The sequence below is a fragment of the Archocentrus centrarchus genome, chromosome 17 (genome assembly GCF_007364275.1).
Source record: "Archocentrus centrarchus isolate MPI-CPG fArcCen1 chromosome 17, fArcCen1, whole genome shotgun sequence".
Lineage (NCBI taxonomy): Eukaryota > Metazoa > Chordata > Actinopteri > Cichliformes > Cichlidae > Archocentrus > Archocentrus centrarchus.
In genome coordinates, this window is record NC_044362.1 from 20,568,028 (window position 1) to 20,591,620 (window position 23,593).

The 23,593-nt window shown below is 43.2% G+C and overlaps 1 protein-coding gene across 1 annotated transcript; it reads left to right on the forward strand.

Annotated features, from left to right (window-relative positions):
• Window positions 1-871: 871 nt before the first annotated feature.
• Window positions 872-22,878, forward strand: LOC115796212 (transmembrane inner ear expressed protein-like). Its single transcript, XM_030752506.1, has 4 exons — window positions 872-1,302; window positions 5,489-5,606; window positions 17,066-17,215; window positions 22,589-22,878. The coding sequence occupies exons 1-4, from the start codon at window positions 1,192-1,194 to the stop codon at window positions 22,876-22,878; spliced, it is 669 nt and encodes a 222-aa protein (XP_030608366.1). The 5' UTR covers window positions 872-1,191.
• The last annotated feature ends 715 nt before the right edge of the window (window positions 22,879-23,593 follow it).

Genomic DNA, 23,593 nt, shown 5'->3' on the forward strand with positions numbered 1-23,593 from the left:
TTAGATTTCACTTTTACAGCAGAAGCGGATGAGAGCAGATGAGATAATTGATGATAAAAGATATCCTGATATTATGTTCCATTAGCAATGAAAGTGATGATGACTTAAAAAACAGAAAACCAGATATTGCTGTGGAATGTAGTAAATCTGTTTGCTCAAGAACAAGATTTAAAGCTGGTCTAATCAATATTTCATATTAACAATTAATCAGTTTAGTGTGTGTGTGATCCAAAGGCTCTTGCCTGCAGAGAATTATCACACACAGTTTACTTCTCCTAGGCTGGGGTGTTAACATAATTAGATTTTCAGATCTCTTATCTGGCTTATTTTCCAGCTGCAGCATGCTGCAGTTTTTGTAACTAAAAAGACAACAAAACAAAAATAGCAAAATTCAAACCTACACAGACAGTCTGAACATTAAGCAGCATCAGAGCCTGATATTTCTCTCAGGGTTTGATGGAGACCAAAGCAGAGCTATAAAAAAGACAATATTACAAGGTGGCTAGACACCAAACCCTAAAGCTCTTTACCACTTCAGTTGGCTATAGAGTTAATGTAGGTTTGTGGTACTGGCTTTTTACTTGAGTATTTACTCTCTTGTGTTCATTTTCACAGAGAGGTCATTAGTTTTTCCTTAGACAAGTCCAACTTGACAACAGCATCTTGGCTCGTCAACTTTTACCACACTGAAAGGATGATGCTGTGAGCATTTCAGACTTTAGCCAGAGGCAATAAAGACAATGACTCATTCGCTCACATTCATTCACTGTGTCTGTGTAGGCCAACCTCATCATGGTCAACTGCACCACCCATCCCCCGCCCCCAGTCTGAGTTAACAGCCTGTCCCCAGCAGGATGAGCTGGCTGTAAACTACACCAGGTCTGTTAATTAATTAATGTACCCTAACTGCAGGGCTGGTTCCCTCCATTCTACTGGAGCAGTTTTCAGCTGGCTGCAGTTTTACCGCCAGTATCTTTGGGTTCCTGCTCTGGTGTGGCATAAAGGCAACAGATAGACATGACCGTGGATGGGAGGAAGACTTCATCTCCATAGTCACTATTAATCACCCAGGGCCATTGTGGTCCTGTCCTGTAAACGGCGCCAGTGCAGCCAGGAAGGCAGAGAAAGAAGAGAGCAAGAGGGAGAGGCAGAGAGGGGGCAGGGTGGCTGCAGGGAGAAAGAGGGGAGAGAATGGTTGGGGATCAGCCTGTATGCCCGCCTCAGCTCCCACTGCGGGGCTGGGGACCAGTGCTGCTGTCTCAGTGCTTGTCCTCCGTGTTCTCACAGATTCCGGATCCTGAGGTAAGAACGTGATACATAACCTTGTCCTCCACAGGTTCCACTCAGAAAGAGCCTCAAGCTTTCTCTGTGATGGGTGCAGGTACATCGGTGTTTAAGAGGAAGCCTGAACATATGCGATTAATGGTCTTTGTTTGGTCACCGGAGTTGTTGCTAGCCTTACTGGATGAGGAGAGAGTGAACCTATGTTGAACCCTGATACATTATACAGGCTGACATGAACAGCTATGTCATACATGTTTAAGTGGGTGCTCCTAGCGGGATAAATATGACTAGTACTTGAGAGGTTTTAGTGCTTTTTGGTCAGAATAGAAAAGAGTTCCATTCAGAGAATTTGATTCAACCTGATTGAGCTACAAAAAGGCAGCAGAAATTTATTTTCTGAAGTACAAAACAATAAATGATGAATGAATGACAAAACATTCTTTCACAACATAAAAAAAAATCAGCAGTAGACAACTACAGAAACATGAAAGTGAAATTAATTATGTGTTGAATACTAATGGCGTGATATTTAATGTGTTCCTATGCACAAGGAGGCAATATACCAGTTTCCACCTATATGAATCTGTTTTGCCAAAAGGCTGTCAATGTCCTCTAAACTTTAGTTTGCAGGAAAAAGGCTTTTCATGGAAGATCAGAAGAAAGTGCAAGAAATTTCTAGCAACAGGCTCCCTCTGGGTGTTTGTGTGATGTCGTTCAAGAAGTGAAGCCTGAGTTGGTGACAGAGGATTAGATTAATAAATAAACATAATGTTTATAATGTTTGTAGGGTAGAGCAAATCTATAGTTTAATAAGCATGTTGCTACTTACTAACAGTAACAAAGATAACATTCAAACTGGAAAACTAAATGTAAGGTTTTAAATATCAATACTTCACTGCTTAGTAATTGGCCCTTTGCTCTTATATGGGGAGTCATTTTTATCCAAGTGCACGCTTTTCTATTTTTAGGTATTAATCCTCTCTTCTTATACTAATCTTCCTTGATTAGTCCCCAGAGGTTCTCCTCAGAAAAACAGAACTATTATTTGAAGGAGAATATTCAGTCAAGGCTTTGAAGACATAACACACAAACTAGTCAACCAAACATCCATCAATCAAATCCATCAAATAAAACTGTTTAATAAATCTAATGGTTAACATGAGGTTACTTGAGGTCAGTATTCTGATTTTCTGTTCTTTGTTTCACTAAAAGAAAATGACTTGGCAAGAAATAAATAAGAAATGCCCTCCACAGGAAAGTACTTAGCATTACATAATTGCTCTTGAAAAAAAAAAAAGTTATTTTTTAGGTGTGCCAAATATCCTCTTTGAGGCTAATCCTGAGGAAGTTGCACACACACAGCAAGAGCTATTTCTTTTTTTCTTTCTTTGCAACTTCTTTCCTCAAGATCACAGCCCTTTTTGTGTCCTCAGCGCATAAACAGTACAGACACCCTGAAGTCATATGCACTGTCACATTTGGCGTGTTGGCTTGCTATCGGGACCTTATAGGCTTAAGTAAACAAACTAGTCCTTTTGCCCTGGAGCTTCCAAAGAAAGCAGAGATATCCTGGGAAACGGAAGAGCTCTTGTTTCTAATTTTCAGTATGAAAATAACATCTCTGTTTATTTGGTTCCCCTGATAGGACCCCAAGGAAATACTTGCATTTACATTTTTATAGCTAAAATGAACTTTTTTTTGAATATTTTAACTGACTTACCATTCCTATCAACGCAGCATTTGAAAAAAAAATTTTTTTTGACTCATCCTATCTGGATGCTCATCCTGTGTGCACGATATCACCACCTTGCCTTATTTTTAAAAGCTTTTTTTTCCCTGTTTCATCTCATAATTATGTTACATGTAAAGGCAACAAATGCAATGGATGTCCATTTTCTGATCTGGTCTTTGTTGGTTTATGGACAAAAGTATAGAGTTTCCAAAACAACCTTGTATCATCAAATCAAGTGATCAATAAAGAGGAGACAGGGAGAAATCTACTCAGTAATTTTATCAGGGAATCAGTGCTCTGCTGGCTTTGGTAGTACCGATCCAAGCCATTGATCTAGCAGGAAGACAAATGCATACATACAGCCAGTTTCTACACTTATTGTTCTCTAATCCCCAGCTCTGGAGAGATGTGCTTTGAAATCATGAAATAGTTGGTCTTGGACACTAACAACCAAACTACAACAGCAAGACAAGAACACTGAGGTCTAATAACACTGAGAAAGTTTACAGAAAATGAAGGAAAAGTCTGAAAAGCAGCCAACTTTAGCAACACATTCACACTCTCAGCTCGTCACATGCTGCCACTGTGTGTACTTGTTTGTAAGGGAGACCCTTACCCTTAAGTTTACATCGGACATGAAAACAAACTGGGTTTTTGAGTCATTTCCTTAAGAAATACTAAAAATCTTTCAAAATGTTATCAAAATATTAGAGAAATAAAATGCAATAATACCAATTTATTGCACATTTTTATAAATAAAAAGAAATTACACAGTAGTTAATCACTTTATTTCAACAGACAGTATAAAGTATATGCATTTGGAAAATAATTTACATTTAAAATACAAATCCAATGATAAATATGTCACATAAAAAATAGATAAACAAAACAGTACTAATAATCATCTTAAAGCATTACAAATGGATTTAAGTGCATAAAGGCATTTGAACATATACAGTTCCGGTCAAACTTTTGGACGCACCTTCTCATTTAATGTTTTTATTTATTCACTTTTTTTGACATTGTAAAGTAATACTGAAGTCATCCAGACTATGAAGGAAAACATAAGGAATCATATAGTAAACTTAAAAGTGTTAAACAAACCAAAATGTGTTTCAGATTTTAGATTATTCAGAGTAGGCACTTTTTGTTTTGATTACAGCTTTGCACGCTCCTGGCATTCTTTCAATCACCTTCACGAGGTAATCACCTGAAATCATTTTCCAACAGTCTTGAAGGCGTTGCCAGAGGTGCTGAGCACTTGTTTGGCTGCTTTGCCTTCACTTTGCGGTCTAACTCATACCAAACCATCTCAGTTGGGTTAAGATCAGGTGCAACACTCCGTCACCCTCTTTCTTGGTCAAATATCCCTTATGGATATGGAGGTGTGTTTGGGGTCATGGTCCTGTTGAAAAACAAATGAAGGTCCCACTAAGCACAAACCAGATGAGATGGCATGTTGTTGCAGAATGCTGGTTAAGTATGCCCTGGATTTTGAATAAATAGACAACAGTGTCACCAGCAAAGCACCCCCATATCATCACACTTCCTCCTCCATACTTCACAGTGGGAACTACACATGTAGGAACCATCTGCTCACCTTTTCTACGTCTTACAAAGACGTGGTGTTTGGAACCAAAAATCTCAAATTTGGATTTACCAGACCAAAGGACAGATTCCCGCTGGCCTAATGTAATTTCCTTGTGTTCCTTGGCCCAAGTCATTCTCTTGTTCGTCCTTAGAAGTGGCTTCTTTGCAGCAATTTGACCATAAAGTCCAGATTCACGCAGTCTTCTCTGAACTGTTGATGTTGAGATATGTGTGCTATTTGAACTCTGAAGCATTTCGGTGGGCTCTTATCTGGGGTGCTGTTAACTTGCAGTTTTTGAGGCTGGTAACTCTGATGAACTTTTCCTGTGCAACAGAGGGAACTCTTGTCTTCCTTTCCTGGGATGGTCCTGATGGGAGACAGTTTCATCATAATGTGTGACGGTCTTTGCGACTGCACTTCAGGAAACTTTCAAAGTTCTTGAAATTTTTCAGATTGACTGACCTTCATTTCTTAAAGTAATGATGGACTATCGTTTTTCTTTACTTAGTTGAGTACTTCTTGCCATAATATGGATTAGAACATTACTCAAATAGGGCTATTCACTATATACCAACTTCACTCTTCACTCTACCGCTGTCCTCAAACACATTCAGAGGGCAAGATTTTCAAGAAATTAACTCTTGACAAGGCACAGCTGTTAAGTGAAAGCCATTCCAGGTGACAACCTCATAAAGTTGACTGAGAAAATCTTCTGAAATTTGAGGTCCTCTAAGATTTGTTCACTCCTTGAACTTTGCATTTTGTTGTTAAACCCTTTTTTTTTTTTTGAAGGTTTATTTTTAGTTTGTGTGTAGTTATTTAAAAGAAAATTGATGCTCCCTCTCTCTCTTTCTGTCTCTCTGTCTCTTTTTTGCCCACAGCTTTTACCCACAGATCCCCCAAAGAAGCCTGACCCTGTCACTTCAGAGACCGTTGTTTTCTGGGGGCTGCGATTGTGGCAGGTCATTGGCATCTTTTCCATGTTTGTTTTGGCAATCGGTTAGTATATCTCATGAAATCACCTTCACAAACAACCTTCTTGCATTGGTAACGCATCACTCTAATCTGACTGTTACCGACAACACTGGCTGTAACACTAATATGTCAGCAAATGGAGGATATCTTGCTGTAAACTGTGTTTATTGCTTTGAGCAGTTCATCCAAAATAGCTGATAAGAACAACTGCAGGATAAGGGCACTTTTTTCCTTTGCTTTTTCATTCTGGTGGCTTTTTTGGGGTGCAAAACAGATGTAGATGATGCAAAAAAAAGAACTACATACCAGTGTACATCTGGTGTACCGCTATCTGTTAACAATACAGTTCTAGCCTTTGTTCTTAGCTCTAGTTTGGACTGAATGCAGTCTACCTACCTACCTTTTCATGCAGATTGTAAACACTCCATGTGTCCTTTCTAACAGCACAGAGTTTGGTTGCACAGTAACACAAAGCAACTTCCAACCACACGGCATGTATTACTTTGAACTTGTATTTGTCATTTTGTTATGTTAAATTTCTGCTATTTCGTCATGTTCTATAAATGCCATGCACAGCCCAATATGTTAATCTAAAGGAGTCAAACACACGCTAATCTAAATAAAACTGCCAGAAGAAATGTCCAACTTAAAGCATCGGCCTTCTTATGGAGTTCTTTGGGGAAAAGTCACTGCTCAAATCAATCGAGTCCAACTACCAGACAGTCCCAGTTCAATGGCCATAAGCGACAGGCTGTTCCGGTGTCTTTTTCTTGTCCTTTGATCATTTCTAACATCCTGAATATTTGCAAATGGACTGCTTTCCTTGGGAGGCTGACAGGAAGCATCATATTACCTACTGAATGTAAGTTACAGTCAAGCACCTTTTTCCTCCACTGGAGTTGTCAATATTCCTCTTAACCCTACCTAGTTGTGCTGCCCCAGGCTTCACCTCTATCACTCACTTCAAAGCTGCAGTCCTTCTGTAAACTTGGGCTAGCAGCATCAGGTCCCCCAAGGCAGACAGGACTGTAGCACTGACGCAGCTGCTCCTGCCAGTTTATGCTTTGTCCACATACTAAGTGTGCATTTCTCTCAGACTGTCAGATTTCTCTATGTTGACCTTTCATTGCAACATGCATTTAGTTGGCACTCACATTGATTTGACCTACTCATCACAGACCTCTTTTACTAATTAAAAACTCACAGCCATTGTTCATAGGTCAATTGACTCACATTGGCCCTAGTGAAGACAATGTGACACTGTGGGTTATGTGCCATGGCTGGCTGTTTATTAAAATATTTACTAAACATGCATTTTCTAACAGAGAGAGAGAAAAGAAAGGGGGCAAAGATGATATATAACCCTGGTGAGGGTCTCCCTAGCATCCTGTACTTATGCTTTTCTGCCCTTGAGCAACAAAACACATTTCAAATAAACATCATACAGAGAAAAAAAAGTACCTCCACAACTACTGTCTCCATCAAGTGAGCTCACGGCACTCTGACTACACCCTTGACTACAGGCCACCACAGGCTAAAGTACTGCAGATGCTGCGCAGCACGATTGAACCCTTAAACTATGCAAAAGATATCTCCCACAATGGCCAATCCAAAAAGGAAATAAGGAAAAAATAAAACACCTAACAGCAAAATAATGCTAACATGCATAATGCTAACAGCACAGTAACACAAAACATCACATCTTCTGTCATCCATCTCATTTCAACCCTGCAGATCCACTAAATCAATGATTCAAAAATAAAATACCTCAGTGTGTTTGTACTGTGCCCAAACAATAAAACCATTAAAAATCCATGAAAACACAGTTAATGATTAAAACCACAGTTTTGGCTTATCAGAGCCTCAGACAGATGTAGAGAGCACACAAAACATTGCATGTTGTGTGAGTATGGAGGCAGCCTGCTGTCAGCACACCTGCTGGCCGTGAGCCAACTTATTAGTTTGTGCATCTCACCTGCTTAGTTGTTAGCGCCTACCACTCCTGTGCCTCAGGTTTCCAGCTTAACACTGTTCATGAAGAATTGTTACATGTGCATCAGAACCTGAGGAAGTGTCAGAAGACAAATTGGTATTCTGAATAAAAATAACAATCATTTTGATTAAAGAGCTTGCACTTACTGGTGGAGTAACCATTGCAGAAACAAAAATTATTTTATTAATTACCAAGCTATTAATTTATGGCAGCCGTGGCATAAACCTTACATTGAGTGGCTCAAAGTGATGCCATCCCAATGTGGGCTTTGTCCAAATAACAGCCCAAATTTCACAACATAATGAAATTATTGAAAAGCATTTTTTTTTAAATAGAAGACATATCATCTGCAAAGACACTGGTGGCATGATCAAGTACTTTTGCTGCATTTTTGGAATTTCAGTGTCCGATAACAGTCTCTAAAACATGATACAGACAAACCAAGTTTAATACTTGAGAGACCAAGAAACTGTCACCTTGCAGGGTGGGGCTAACTTGTCAAAGCTGATGATAGGGACAAGGTGTAGCTTAACAACACATTATTAGCTTTTTGATAATTTAATGTGCACTTGTTTCATGTGTCCATTTGTGTATAAAAATCCACTTGGGTCCAAGTGACAGAAATTTTATTATCAAAAGACTAAACACGAGGCCCTGAGGGCATATCCACGTGCACTTCAATTTTTTTTCTTACACTCCACTACAGTGCCCTAATCATGCATGTGTCATTCAGTAGGGCTCATGGCGACTTAAAAAAGGTATAACAGGAGTGATTACTCATCCATGGTGTCTGTAGTTGTCCATGTATACTTCCTCAAATGACTAATCCCCACCTGAGAGGCTCTGCTTTTATTCTGCTGCTCCCCTCTGCTCTCTGTTTCACCATTTGTGTGTGTGGGTCTCCTCCTTTCCACTTCCGCCCTGACAGTGTGTGTCACAGTAAATAAGACAGACATGGAGTGGAGTGGAGAAGACCCAAGTGGAGCCATGAGGAGAAGACTTGGTGCACTAGAAGCTTCCCTAATGATGCTAATCTGTCTAAATGCTTTGTTCTTGATGTTGTTGTGCTCCAGGCACTATAGATTTTTTAAAGCATTTTGTGATTTTTTTTTCCCCTCTTCCCTGACCCATATAGCTCCAGCTGCGTTCTAGACCTCTTGTTTTACAAATTAGCACCTCAGTTTGCCTCTCTTGCTTAACAAGGCCCACACTTACAGTGGTGGACCACCATTATGTCTGACTTCATCTTGGAAGAGCCCTTCAGACACCATGGGAGAGTGTGGGTGGTGGCTGTAGGCAAAAGACTGAGTGATGGGGGGCAGATTAATTTGCATATTCATAGATCTGCATATACAACATGAGCCAGAGATGGTGAGTTACATCTGAGCCTTTTTGTCCTTGAGTCAAAATAAAGTGGGAGGACTTTGTCTTCATACCATTCAACTGTCTGTCCATCTGTATATAGATTCCAAAACCACAAGGAGTAGAGCCATGAAATTTGGTATATGTATTCTTTATCTTCAAGGATGTGTACAATATTGATATTCCTGGATCTTATCTGAAGTGGAGAGTAAATAACATGGATGGTTTCAGGCTGTTACTGCTATTATAATATATGTTAATTATATGCAGCCTCTTTCTCATGCCTCATTGGCTTAGCCTAATCATGTGATCATATTGTGCTGTGCGACTGGCTATACCTACTTGACCATTATTGACCAAAATAAAGACCTAGGTCACTGGACACCAAGAAACTGGGCAACCCCAAATTTTTAGGCAAAGAGCCAGTCTGTTTATTGTAGAATCAGTTCTAGGCTGCAGCCTTATTGATTAACCTGTGAAGCTTACTGATTGGCTGAGCATTGTCCATCATGTTGATCAGGGATGACTAATTTCCATTAATTTGTACAGTCAATATTAATATTAAACAATATTAATCCCTTGCCTACTGCTAAGCATTGCTCAAATGTAAACACCATGGTTGCGCTATGATTGTAGTGATCTCATGTAGTATAGCTGCATTATATAGTCACACTCCTGTACTCACATGAGACTAATATGATGTGAATACTTTGTAATATATATCTGGCTTATTGTTACAGATCAAATAAATAGAAAGACATTATATATTATACACCCTTGAGTACAGTGGGCACTTTCTCTAATTTGTTTGCCATGGAATTTTTTTGTGTATCTGTTCTAGGATGAGGTTACCAAAAAATATTTGTAGAAACGTTATATCACAGAATATCAATCTGTTACAGAAAAAAAGGTTTTTGATTTAATGAGTACTGTTAATATTGAAAATAGTTTTTTGCTGGAATATGTAATATGTATATAATAAACAAGGGGTGACTAAAAGTATTTGGGTAAACGTTTGAGGCAAGGCCTCCAAATTAGGGGAAAATAGATTTGCACATGGTAATTGGATGTCTGCTGAAGAGTTTTCTATTATGAAGTGAGGCTGTAATGTTATCCCGACTCCTATATTTATTTTATATTTTCATTAAACATGGCAGGGAGGATATCTGGGAGGATATCCCCATCTGTGTTGGGTCTCGTTAAGACATGAAGACATTATTTTTATGTTAAAAAAAAAACAAAGCAAAACAAAAAAACCCCTAAATGTGTGTTTTAGGAGTTTATTCGGCACCTGGAGAGGTGCTTTTTAAAAGCTGGGACTGTGGTTCCATGCATGAAATTTTAGTATTATAGTTTTTAATTGAAAAAAAAAACATAACATTATATTTGCTAATTAATTTTGTACTCAATCAAACAAACATTGCATCTCTACTTCTACAGACAATCTAATCTGTAATAGTGCTGTACATGCATGGCTGCTTCTGTTTCAGTACTTACACAGGACAAATGGACATAAAAGAGCCGAGAATACAACATACAAAAGCTATACAAAGTGCACACTGGAGTTTATAACTATAGAAAGCAAAGACTCCACAGACAGGCAGAAATGATTAAACCTAATCTAAAATTCTAACTGGATTCTTTATAACCAACATTTTAGTAAATAAAGATTAATTATAGATGTTTCATTCACTGCTCCCTGCTGAGCATGCCATAGCTGTTTGAGTGATGAAAGACAGAGCAAGACTAGAAGTAACATTCAAGATGTAGGACCCTATTAAACATATTGTAACGTTGCAAACACACTTCCAAAGTCGGCGATATTCACAACAAAGGTCGTCTTTATTAACAGAAAAACGGCTGCTGTAGGCCACAGCCACGCCAACCACAACTACAACAGCGGAACAGCAACACACACACACAGGCAAGCTCTCGGTCTTTTCTCTCTCTCCATGCTGCCTTCACGAACCCCCCGAACAGTCCGAAATCCCACAACATCAACACGCTCTCTAACTAAGAGAATCGCTACATTGCCCCCCCTCACTAAATCCCTCGCCCCGAGGGATCCCGTACAAAGTCTCTGAGGTGACCTGGGGTCTTCTCTGCCTCTGCAGCCCCCTTGTAGACGACACTTGGGGCTGTGTCTGCTGTCCTGCAGCACCCTGCTTTTGATCTAGGATGGGGTGCAAAAGTGGAGGAAGCTGTGGGGCAGTAGAAGGGGGCACAGTCAGTGAGTCTGGGGCTGTGGCTGTTTCATTTCGCAGGGGGGTTGACTGGACTGGGCGCACATCACCCTTATATGGAGCCAGCCTGTCTCTATGAAGGGCCACTCGTCTCCCCCTAGTCGGCAGCTGAACCCTGTACACCACTTCCCCCAGCTTCTCTACCACTACACAAGGCCCCACCCAGTGGCAGTCCAGCTTAGGGCACCGGCCTTTCTTCCTCCTCGGGCTGTACACCCACACAAGGTCACCGGCCCTGAAGTCTTTCCCTTTTACCCTCAAGTCATAATTCCTTTTCTGTCTCATTCCCGCATTCTCCAGCTGATCACGGGCAAAAGCATGGGCCGACTCCAGCCGGTCCTGCAGTCTCCTGGCGTATTCCTGACCCGGTACGACTACCGGAGCGTCCGGAGGCCTCCCCAGTGCCATCTCCGCTGGCGTCCGTAGCTCTCGCCCCAGCATGAGCAGGGCAGGCGTACACAAGGTGGAATCCTGCACAGCGGACCTATACGCCAACAAAACAAGGGGGAGATGCATGTCCCAATCACGCTGGTGCTCTGCAGTGAGGATGGCCAGCTGTTTCGCCAGGGTCCTGTTGAAGCGCTCGACGAGCCCATCACTCTGCGGGTGTAACGGTGTCGTCCGGGTCTTTCGCATCCCTAAGCGCTCACACATGACAGAGAAAACAGCCGACTCAAAGTTCCTTCCCTGGTCACTGTGAATGGTTTCTGCCATCCTGAACCTGGCAAACATGCCCTCCACCAGCCTGTCGACCACCGTCTCCGCCTCCTGGTCGGGTATGGCATATGCCTCCGGCCATTTTGTGAAGTAGTCCATGGCAACTAAGACATAGCGGTTTCCTCTGTCTGTGCGTGGAAAAGGCCCCATCACGTCCACTGCTACTCTCTCCATCGGGGCTCCCACTGCTAACTGTTGTAGCTGGGCCCGGGACTGGTCTGAGGGACCCTTGTGCGCTGCACAGAGGTCACACCGGCGGCAAAAGTCCTCAACATCCCTCCTGAGCTGCCCCCAGTAGAAACTCTGCCGGAGCCGCCGAAGGGTTTTGGAAACTCCAAAATGCCCCACCCCGGCGGTTCCGTGGGAGGCCTTCAAAACTGCCTCCCTCAGGGCCCTGGGGACCACCACCTGCCACCTCTCCTCCCCCGTAGCTGGCTCCTTCCAGGCTCTCTGCAGCACGCCGTCCTTTACTCGGAGAGCTGAAAATTTCACAAACAGTCCTTTAGTTGCAGGTGAGTATCCAGCCACTCCGCTCCACTGCGGTCTTTGACCAGACTCCACCCATTGTAGCACTGGCCGGAGGTCAACATCCTGCTCCTGTTGCGCTCTCCACTCGAGCGGGTCAATCACCTGTGCCACTCTGCAGGCCAGCTCACCTCCGCTACACCCGGAATCATGCTCTCCCCCAGCCCGGAGCTCCTCCTCCCGGGCTTCCCGCTTTTCGCAGTACCGGCAACCAGCTGGAGCACAGGGGCGGCGGGACATGGCATCTGCGTTGGCGTGGTGAGCCCCCGCTCGGTACTTCACTTCGAAGACGTATGGCGCTAATTCCTCCAGCCAGCGTGCAATCTGCCCCTCTGGCTCCTTAAACGCCATTAGCCACTGCAAGGCTGAATGGTCTGACCGGACAGTGAAGGGCAGGCCACAAAGGTAGTACCTGAAGTGACTTATTGCCCGTACTATGGCCAGGAGCTCCCTTCGCGTCACACAGTAGCGTCGTTCAGCCTTATTAAAGGTTCTGCTGAAGTATGCCACCACTCTCTCCCCCGCTGGCCCCCCCTGGCTCAACACTGCCCCCATTCCGACATCGCTGGCATCTGTGTCTAGAATAAACGGCAGACTGGGGTCCGGGGTGGCGAGGGTGGGAGATTCTGTTAGGGCGTTTTTCAGCCGCTCAAAAGCCTGATCACATCCTGCTGACCAGTCAAAGTCACTATCCTTTTTCTGCAGGCGGAACAGGGGCGCAGCAATACAGGAGAACCCCCTTACAAACCGCCTGTAGTAGGACGCCAGACCAAGGAAGCTCTTTAAGTCCTTCAAGTTTGTGGGGGTTGGCCAGTCCTTCACCGCCTGCACTTTCTCCTCCAGCGTACTGATACCCTCACCCCCGATTTTGTGTCCCAGGAACTCCAGCTCTTTCCTCATAAAGCAGCACTTATCAGGGTGGAGTTTCAGGCCCGCTGCCGCTATCCGCTGTAGAATCTGCCGCAGGGATGCCAGAGCTGCCTCGAAGGAACTTCCGTGGACCAGGATGTCGTCCAAGTAGACCAAACATTCCTGTCGGGGGATATCGGCCAGCACCTTTTCCATCAACCTTTCAAACGTGGCCGGCGCATTGCATAGGCCGAAGCAGAGAACACGAAATTGCCACAGCCCCCTGCCTGTGCTGAAAGCAGTCTTTGGTCTGGCTGCGGGGCTGAGGGGCACTTGCCAATACCCGCTACGCAGGTCCAGCGAGGAGAACCAGGAAGAGCCGGAAACCAAATCCAGGCACTCATCGATGCGGGGCAGCGGGTATGAGTCTTTCTTAGTCACACTGTTCAATGGCCTAAAATCGACACAGAATCTCATTTTGGGGCTCTTCTTCTTTTTAACCATCACAACCCCCGAGGCCCAGGGGCTGTCGGAGGGTTCAATGACGCCAGCCCTGAGCATCTCCCCGATCGCACTATCAGCCGCAGCCTGATGCACCAGGGGGAGGCGGCGAGGGCGTGACTTCACAGGCCATGCATCTCCCGTGTCAATGTCGTGCTGCAGGAGGTGAGTCAAGCCTACCTCGTCTTCTGAGAGAGCAAAAATGTCCTTGAACTCCAGCAGCACCTGCCACAGCTCCTCCCGCTGTGGATGATCTAAATCTTGGCAGCTACGTGTCCATATGTCCCTCACTACTGCCAGTCTATCCCCCTCCCCCATTACAGTGTGCTGGTCTGAGGCAGGAGAACCCACTACGGTGGCTAAATCGGGGTCAGGGGACAGGGGTGCAGGGGGGTAGATCGGGGGCGGAAGGTGTGCCTCATGGTGCACCCCCGCTGCTCTCGACTTTGGCGGGTGCAGGTTCGGGGCCTGTGCGGGGCGCACCAGGTCAATCATGGGGCCCCCTGGAAAGGTCAGCGTGTTATTCCCCAGGTCTAAGACACTCTGTGAGGCCCGCAGAAAGTCCAGGCCTAATATGCAAACATCCTGCACCGCTGCCACCCACACCTCCAAGTTCACTCCCAGGCCCCCCACCTGAATAGGGACCAGTCCTTTTCCCAACATCGGGGCTAACTCACCAGTCACTGTACGCAGTTTTACTGTAGTTGGTTCCAACTGGGTTCCTACCGGCACCACGTCAGGTCTCATCAAGGTCGCAGTGGAGCCAGTGTCGACCAGAGCTGTGTACGGAGCCCCTGCTAGGGTGATGGGGATGTGACAAAAATCCCCTGCACGCGTCCAGCCCACCACCCTCGCGGACTCTGTGCTGTCGTCTGCTTCTGGGGGGAGCTGAGCCCCGCACCCCCGGCTGTACCGTTGGGCTCTGTCCACCGGCGCCCCGGCGGATTGGGACACAGAAGAGGGGGCCTGCGCCGTCCCGCCTACGCAGGCCCTGAGGCGTTTCCCTGAACACCGGCACGGTCCGGGCATCGCACGCTGATGTGGCCCAGCTGTCCGCACGTCCAGCAAACAGGTGGGTCTCGGCGAGGACGAGCACCGCGGCGTGAAGATTGTAGAGACACGCCTCGAACCAGTTCGGTCAATTCGGCCGCCCAAGCTGGCACCCCCTGGCCCGGGGCCTCCGGCGCCGCAGCCCTCACCACCGGGTCATACTCGCTATGGTCGCACCCCGCAGAAGCCACCACGGCCTCCCTCTCCAAGGCCATCTCCAGGGCCTCGTGCAGATTGCGGGGGTGGGAAAGTTGAGTCTGGATGCGCAGCTCACCAGGGATAATGGCGCGGATGAACTGGTCTCTGGCCAGCTCGTTCTGCACGTCGATGGGCATGTGGGCATATGCTTTCTTCGCTAGCATCTCAATGTCATTAGCCAAAGCGCGAAGCGGCTCACCCGGTTGTCTCCGTCTACTCGTCAGTTCGGACCGCAGGACAGCAGACTGGCCACACTGCCCAAACCGCCGCTGCAGAGCACCAACCAGAGCCCTGTAGTCACCCCTCTCCGCTGGGCTAAGCAGCAGCAGGCATGCCAAAGCGTCGTCAGTGAGGCACAAGGCTAGCTGGAGTGCTTTAGTGTCATTGGACCAGGCCGCAGCATGCGCTAACAGTTCAAATTGAGCATGGAAGGCCTCCCAGTCAGCCTTACCGGAGTACTTGGGGGTTTTCACATTTGCCTGGCAGGGCCGGGCGCCACTATCGCCAAGCACGGGCCCCGCGCTGTTCGGGGCGGGCGTCTCCGCGCCCACGTATATTCCTGCAGTCGACGGGATAAAGCCAGCGGCGGCTGCCAGGCCTCTGGCAGTCCGTCTGAGGCGGGCTAAACGCTCTCCGGCACTGTCCGCTCCCTCAGGACCCAGCGTGCCCCCAAAGTCACTGTCCATAGCCTCTCTCTTGATCTTCGGGCGGGCCCCGGCCACATCTCGCTGCTCTGCCATAGTTAGTGCAGGCTGTCAACTGAGGTAGCCGAAGCAGGGCTAGCCGACGGTTGGCAGTTTGACTTCTGACACCAATGTAACGTTGCAAACACACTTCCAAAGTCGGCGATATTCACAACAAAGGTCGTCTTTATTAACAGAAAAACGGCTGCTGTAGGCCACAGCCACGCCAACCACAACTACAACAGCGGAACAGCAACACACACACAGGCAAGCTCTCGGTCTTCTTTTCTCTCTCCATGCTGCCTTCACGAACCCCCCGAACAGTCCGAAATCCCACAACATCAACACGCTCTCTAACTAAGAGAATCGCTACAATATCCTATGGCTTAAAAAAAACAAACAAAAAAACAGACATGCCAATCAATGTTAAAACTGTCATAGTCACCAGTAAGCCCAAAGGATGTGGGGAAATAACAATTTAAAAAAAAAAAAAAGAAGAAGAACAAGAAGATGGGCAAGCAGCAATTAGCATCAACAACCAAACGAAATACAGTACTGCAACAAACTTAGAAGTTGATAAGGTCAACACATCAATCCAGAAGAAAAGACATATCAACCAGAGAGTAAGCAACAAACAACACAAAGCTCAAGCACTGGCAGGACAAGGTTCTCTGGCACTGGCTGTCTTATCCTTCCTTAAGTACTACCAGAGCTGATTGCTGAGAGGAGCCAGCTGCTCACTGGCTCCATGAGATGATGGGCTGTATCTAAGACTGGGGAGAGAACAACACAACAGACCAACACAGCAAAACCACAGTTGGCCTGCTCAGGCTGTAACACAGTTACACGTCATTACCCGGCCATGAGGCTGTAGTGTAACATCATCACACATCATCATCAGTTTTGCTCAGTTAGTCATGGACAGACGTGTTTAGGACAAGTAGCACTTACATCCATTCTGTAGACATTCTCTCTTTCTTGCTTCCATCTTTGCAGATTTATAGCAGGATAGTGAGTCCAAGCAAACCTCAAAGAATTAAGGAGTACTCGTGGACTCCTTAGTAGTTGGATTTTACTCCAAAGTCACCAGACCTCATTCCCACTGAATATTTACGGGATCATTAAAGAATTGAGAAAGATAAACATTTTCCAGTAGCAAAAGAAGCTCTTTGGAATATTGTCAGGTAATGGTAGGATTGCATAAGGTGTTTTATTGCACACGCTGCCAGCTTGAGTGCATTCTATCATTAAAGGATGGGAGGAGGAGGACCAAATTCTAAATTGTGCAAGGTGCTGCAGTTATTAACATGTCTTATTCAAATGAAGTCACCCTTTCATTATTCTTGTTCTTCTCTCCTTTAGTCATCACTCTGTGCTGTATATTCAAATGTCGAATCCCAAGAACAAAAAAGGAAATTGAGGCACGGCATGCACAAAGACAGGCTGCCAAGAAATACGCCAACACATTAGAGACAGTGCCACCTCTTAATGAGCTGACTGAAATCCCAGGATGTAAGTACCTCTCTCTCATGCCTTTCAAATATTAATATGATGGTATTACATCTGTTCTAATAATTGAACGATTATTGCAATCAGGAACTTAAACTCTCATGCTGATTGTGGACGTTCACAAGAACTGTCCTACTCTTTAAATACTCAAACTTGCCAGTTGCTCCAAATGAGAAAATGGTAGATGTTTGAAAACTGCTGTGCACTTTTCTTAAACAATTAATGAGGTGCACAGAGAAAGAGATAGAGACACACGGCACTCCATTATGCACATCACAGAGTTCTTTGGGGGTATGTATGGATGTAGAGTTACAACATGAATATGGGTCTGTAACTAACAGTGATGTCAGTAACGCGCTACTTAGTAACGCGTTACTCTAATCTGACTACTGTTTCTCGGTAACGAGTAATCTAACGCGTTACTATTTGCAGTCCAGTAATCAGATTAAAGTTACTCATCCAAGTCACTGTGCGTTACTATTGTTGTCATTTTCCTCAGTACAAAGATGTATTTTTGCTTTCTTCTTGCGTCTCGGGGAGTGACGTCTGGCTGATGCGACAGTTAAGTCCCGTTGTCGGCATGAGGACAATAACAGCACAGCGACACAAATGTAAACAATGGAGGGAGGAGAGAGATAGGCATTTTCTAGCTGAAATACAGGCACTATTGTGAGTCTGTGTCAGCTAAAGATGACAACATCAAGGTTAGTTGTGCACTCTGTGCTGGCGACAAAGTGCTATGTAGCTTCAAAAACACTACGTCAAATATGAGAAACATCTGGAGTCAAGGCGCAGTCAAACTTACAGAGTGAGTCGCAACAGGTGGAGCGAAGCAGAGCTGCAGCTAACCCTTACGAAAATCCACTATAGTTAACTATGGTTTTTATGCCGTAACCATGATTTTACCATGATTACTGCATAAAAACCATAGTTAATCATACTCGATTTTCGTAAGGGAATGCAGGAGCCCCCCAGCACCCAAACAACAAAAGCTGGACTACAATTTGCTGGACTACAAACCAGTAAGTGGGGAAGAGCTGAAAAAGTTGAAAAGCCCTCTACTAGAGTATGTAGTAGAGGGCTTCATAAATCATTTTGAGAAATCATTTTGAGAAATCATGTTGTCTTTGCTCTATTTACCAATATAAGCAAAGACATTACACATAAAAATACACAGAAACATCTGAATCACAGACGATCACTTTTTGGCACAACACCGGCCGCTGTTGAAAGTAACGAATAAAGTAACTTGTAATCTAACTTCTAAAATGAAGTAATCAGTAAAGTAACTAAGTTACTTTTTAAAGGAGTAATCAGTAATCAGTAGTCAGACTACATTTTCAAGGTAACTATACCATCACTGGTAACTAAAGGCAGGGAAGTGTGTTACCTTCTTTTTCAAAATCTACTGCATCTTCCAAAACTCTACTGTTGTAGTTCCACATTGGGATTAAGGCTAAGAGGACATCTCTCTTTTTTACATAACATACATTCTCAGGCAGCTTTAATTTCTTAAACGTTTGCTGTCTCTTCTGCTGATACTTTGTTGTACTAAACTTCTCTTCTCTTCTCTTCTCTTCTCTTCTCTTCTCTTCTCTTCTCTTCTTTCTCTTCTCTTCTCTTCTCTTCTCTTCTCTTCTCTTCTCTTCTCTTCTCTTCTCTTCTCTTCTTCCAGCTACCCCTGATGCTTCTGCAGTACAGACACTCTCTGAACAGGTTCAAAGTGCTAACAGCAGCCACCCCTCAGTTGTTAGGGTCAGTGATGAGCACCTCAGCTCCCTCCCTTTGGCAGAGACAGAATGATTTTTTTTCCCCTCCTTTTCTTTTGCTCTTATCTTCCTGCAGACACTCCTCTTGGCTAAATTTCCTTAACAGAAAACATAGCGTACACATTGGCAGCCACTCTAAAAGTCCCATACATGCATTTATCACACATGCATTGGCCTATTCTGCATGTAGTACATCTGGTTTTCCATGCGATGAAATTGAAGAGAAACTCAACCAGAAAAGAGCAACTTTCATTCAGCTGCTTACCTCATCACTTTTGAGCTAGTCAAAAAAAAGAGCATAATCTAACTTTTCCAAACTTTGTCTGATAGTGAATTTGTTGGCGTTTTCTTGTCGCTGAATAATACGTATTGTTCTGCTTTTGCAAATGTAACTATTCTAGCGCTACAGGGTGGCTTGGCTTTTGTGGGTCATACTATATGTTCTTCTGTCCTTTCCTTCTGTTCTTAATGTCCTCACATTTAGCTTCGTGTGCATGAAAATGTCAGTGTCAAGACAAAATGAATTTGATCAATTTTGAGACAGGATATTGCTATTGCAAAACCATTGTAAACTGTAATAAATGCAGCACGCCTGCGTGACTCATGTTTGTGCTCTGTGTTTGTCTCCGTCCCTCTCTGTATGTTCGCTTCTGCAAGAGTAAATTTGAATAAAGCAAATCTACCATACTATCTTTTTTCTAGTGTAACTGAATGATCAGCATGGCTCTCAGTGGTTTCAGTGTTCTTATTCTTATGCCTGTGCTTTGGTGCATTGCTTTGAATTCTCTTAGCTGCCAAGATGTGGCTTTCTCAGGTAGAAATAATGTCAAATAAGGGTAAATATGTGACCAGTACATTAACTGATTATTATAGAATTCATTAAAAAAAAAGAAAGAAAAACACAACCAGCTGTCAGTGAGTTTCCAGATGATAATTTGCTAAATTATGACCTGCATTTGAGGGGTGAGGGGTGATCACACGATGACTCTACTTTGACCACAGCATCCACAGTTTTACAATGTCTAGTGTCAACACGGAAAGTTGATCTAAGATACACTGGTTGTTTGGTGGACTATAAACTAATCAACCATATGGCTTGAAGAGAGGCTGAAGGGAAAAAAAGAGAAAACACTGGCTGTGCTCAAAAAATCTAAAAACGCCATCCTATACTGTTTGCAAAAGGAAGAGCACTGACACACAAGCAAACATGCAAATTGCTGCCTTTCTCCAGGGATTATATCCAGCTGACAGAACACTGAGTTTTAAGCAATAACATCTGACAAACCAAATGACCATGTAAGTAAAGAATATAGAGCAAATGTTGTGTTTTTGACTGTAAGACAATAAATATGATAATATGAAGCTCAGGATGAAAAGTTTTGTGGGTTATTTCTTCTGAAATGAGGTCTTGATTATGCAGAGCAACATCAAACTTATGAAATGTCCTTCCAAAGTAGGCTAATCAGTAAGAATAACACTGAATTATTAATTAAATGTTACAAATGAGGATCAAGAAATGCCCACTCCTATCTTTTGGATATGTTACATTACAAATCTGTCAGCAATAAAATTCATTAATTGCATGAAAGTAAAAAAAAAAAAAATCAACAAACAAAAAATAAACAGCTAAAAAGGCAGATATTGTCAAGATAAAATGCCCCTTATCTGTAAATTAACTTGAGTTAGTTGTTGCTTCACTAATATATCTGGCCTTCTCTTCTCTGTGCCTCCATTTGCATGCACTTAAAGACCCAAAAGCATACTGGACCAAAAAAATCTCTAGAAAGAAAGTGGTGAGCCTCCCCGGCTTCAGAACCAGTATCTGTTACAAGTACTGTTAGAGAGCACGATGAAAGCATCGGAGCCTTAGTCTCTACCTATTATCGCTTCCTCCCTTGCTGCCTCAGAAGCACTCACAGAAGACAGTTGTGAAACGGTTCCTCCAATTTGTCGCCTTCACTTATCTACCACCATCTCTCGCCAGAGCCGCTGCTTCTGGAGCGCAAAGTGAATAATTTGAAGTATGTGAAAATGAAGACATCCTGCGTGTCGACAAAGAGTTGCATCTTATATAGTTGCATCAAAGGTAGTTTGAAGTGCAAAGACTTTCAAGAAAGAATTGAGTCTTGTTATAATCTCATTTCTGGGAAAAATAAAAAGATTATTCTAAAGCAGCCATATGATGTCAGTATGGCCGTTTTTAGTTGACTCATTATTTGCCAGTATAATATTAGGCTTTTATTTTTCTAAATGTCACAACTCCAAAATTCACTAAGCCCTCAAGTTTTAACAAAAATGGTGCCGGCTGTATCCACACTGAACATCTGACATTTAATAGTGAGAGTCAAGACCTTTCTTAACCTTAAATTATCCCACTGCAGTAAGTAAACAACAGAACACTGGCAAAATGGCACAAAGCCTACGTGTCTGACCTCAAATTGGAATGACGTCTGAGTCTGAGCGATACGGGATCAGATTTTATGAGATTTAAACGCTTGTTTCTGCTCTCCAGGTTTTATCAAAACCTGGCTGGTAGGTGTAAAAGGAAAAACAGAAAGAAACAAGAGAAAGGAACTGTACTGTCGAGGTGAACTGCGTGAGGATAATCGCAGAAGACGGCTTCAAAATGCAGTCAAAACACAAAGAAATCTATTCACACAGATTCTTATGGCTGCTTGATTATTTTAAGTCAGCTGGATTCAACCAACTCAGCAAGTCAGGATACTAAATGATTTTAGGTTCACTCTGAGTCCCTCTGGCAATTTTTGACATTTGGCGTGTGTTTGTCATTTGGTTTCTTGGCTTTTGTTTATGCATCCAGTGTATTCATAGCATTTGGAGAGCACTGGGAAAATGTTTGCTTTGCTCCTGGAAAAACATGCAAAATGAAAAACAAAGAAGAAGCCCCATTTCACCCAAACGAGTCCATATCCTTTGAAGAAATTTCACAATTGTTGAAGTTGTTCCAATAGATTTTTCTTAAATGTTGTGTCAAATGTAGCACTTAAAAAAAAAAAAAAAAAAAGTCTGATAACTGGAAGATACCCTCATTTCCTTACATCTGAGAGTAAGATGAGGAGATTTATACCAGTGACACATCTGGCAGATATCAAGCAAAGATGTGGGATAATATACAGCTCTGATAAGAAGATTTAGTTTTTTTAATATAGCCAGTCATGCAGGGGGAACATTTAAGATGAGAAAAGATAAATATACATTTTATTGTACTCAAATGTATCGTTCTCCAACATTAAACATAACTATTTTTGAGATATGCATTTCATTAGCTCTGTTGGCCTCCGTGTCTGTTGTACATCCTCAAGATCTCACCTCCTGAATAATAATGAACTAACACAAACCTGACTGTCACCTTTGGCTCTCCATTTCTCACCTGTTAAGCACTTCAAACAATCCCATTAAAAAGAATAAATAGACAATAGTTATTAGAAAAGATGGAAACAGATGCGCCTTCATTATATGCAACCTACTTAGCCAAACATTCTGCTGGATTAAATTTTCCAACCCAATTAAAATTAGAGGCAGAGAGTGGCGGTGATACCTGATGCCGCTATGAAGCCTTTAACCCTTTTTCTTGTTTGTCCTGCAGCTGCAAAGGCAGAAGACAACGAGGAGGTAAAAACAGTTTCTGGGAAAGTGGATGCTGATAAAGGAGAGAAAAAGACCAAGGAGGGCAAGAAGGAGGGCAAGCGTGCCAAAGAGGGTAAAGGAGATGAAAAGGACGCATCAACAAAGAAGAAGGGTGAAAAAGGCGAAAAGGGAGCATCCAAGAAAGACACTGGGGACGGGAAAGGGAAGAAACCAGGAGAGAAGGGAGACAAAGGGGAAAAGGGGGGTAAAGGAGGGGCTAAAGGGGGGAGCAAGAAAGCTCAAAAGTAAACTCTGCTTTTTTGTGAATACCGAAAAAGATAAATTCACATTTTTCACTGCACACATTTTGGGACTCATTTTCTAAAATGAAATTTATATTATATATTTAAAATAAACTGCATACTTATACATAAGAAATGCATTATTGATGTTTTTGTCTTATATAGGCTCAAATTCATGCAAGGATATGAAAATACAGTAGAATTTTAGATTTATTGTCTTATTCACAATTTGCTGATGAACATTAGAGATCAGAAAACAACCCCCAATCTCATCTGAAGTTTACACCGGTGTCTATACAACATGCCTACATCACAAAGGAGTGAAGAGAGAGTGAAATGTGTCACTGCCCACAATACTGTATCTAAAGCATGACGACTATAAAGTCAAGTCCACTGAGTACATTTCAGCACAAGATAAATAAATGACAATGGAATACACATTATACTTCCATGAGAGGTATTTGATACAATGAAATACAACCTTAGCTCTAGGATTATTGGCCTTATTGTACACTTGATTCCAAAACACAATCATTTTACATAATACAATCAGAACAAAACACCATATTATAGGGTATTAAAGTGCTCAAAGAGAATTTTCCAAGTGTTCTTAATAAAAAGGTTTTCATGCTCTGATACTGCCTGACCTCTGAGTGAAAAACTGGATGATACAACATAGTACACTCTGTAGGTTTAAAAATTTGGCTAGATTTCAGTAAATT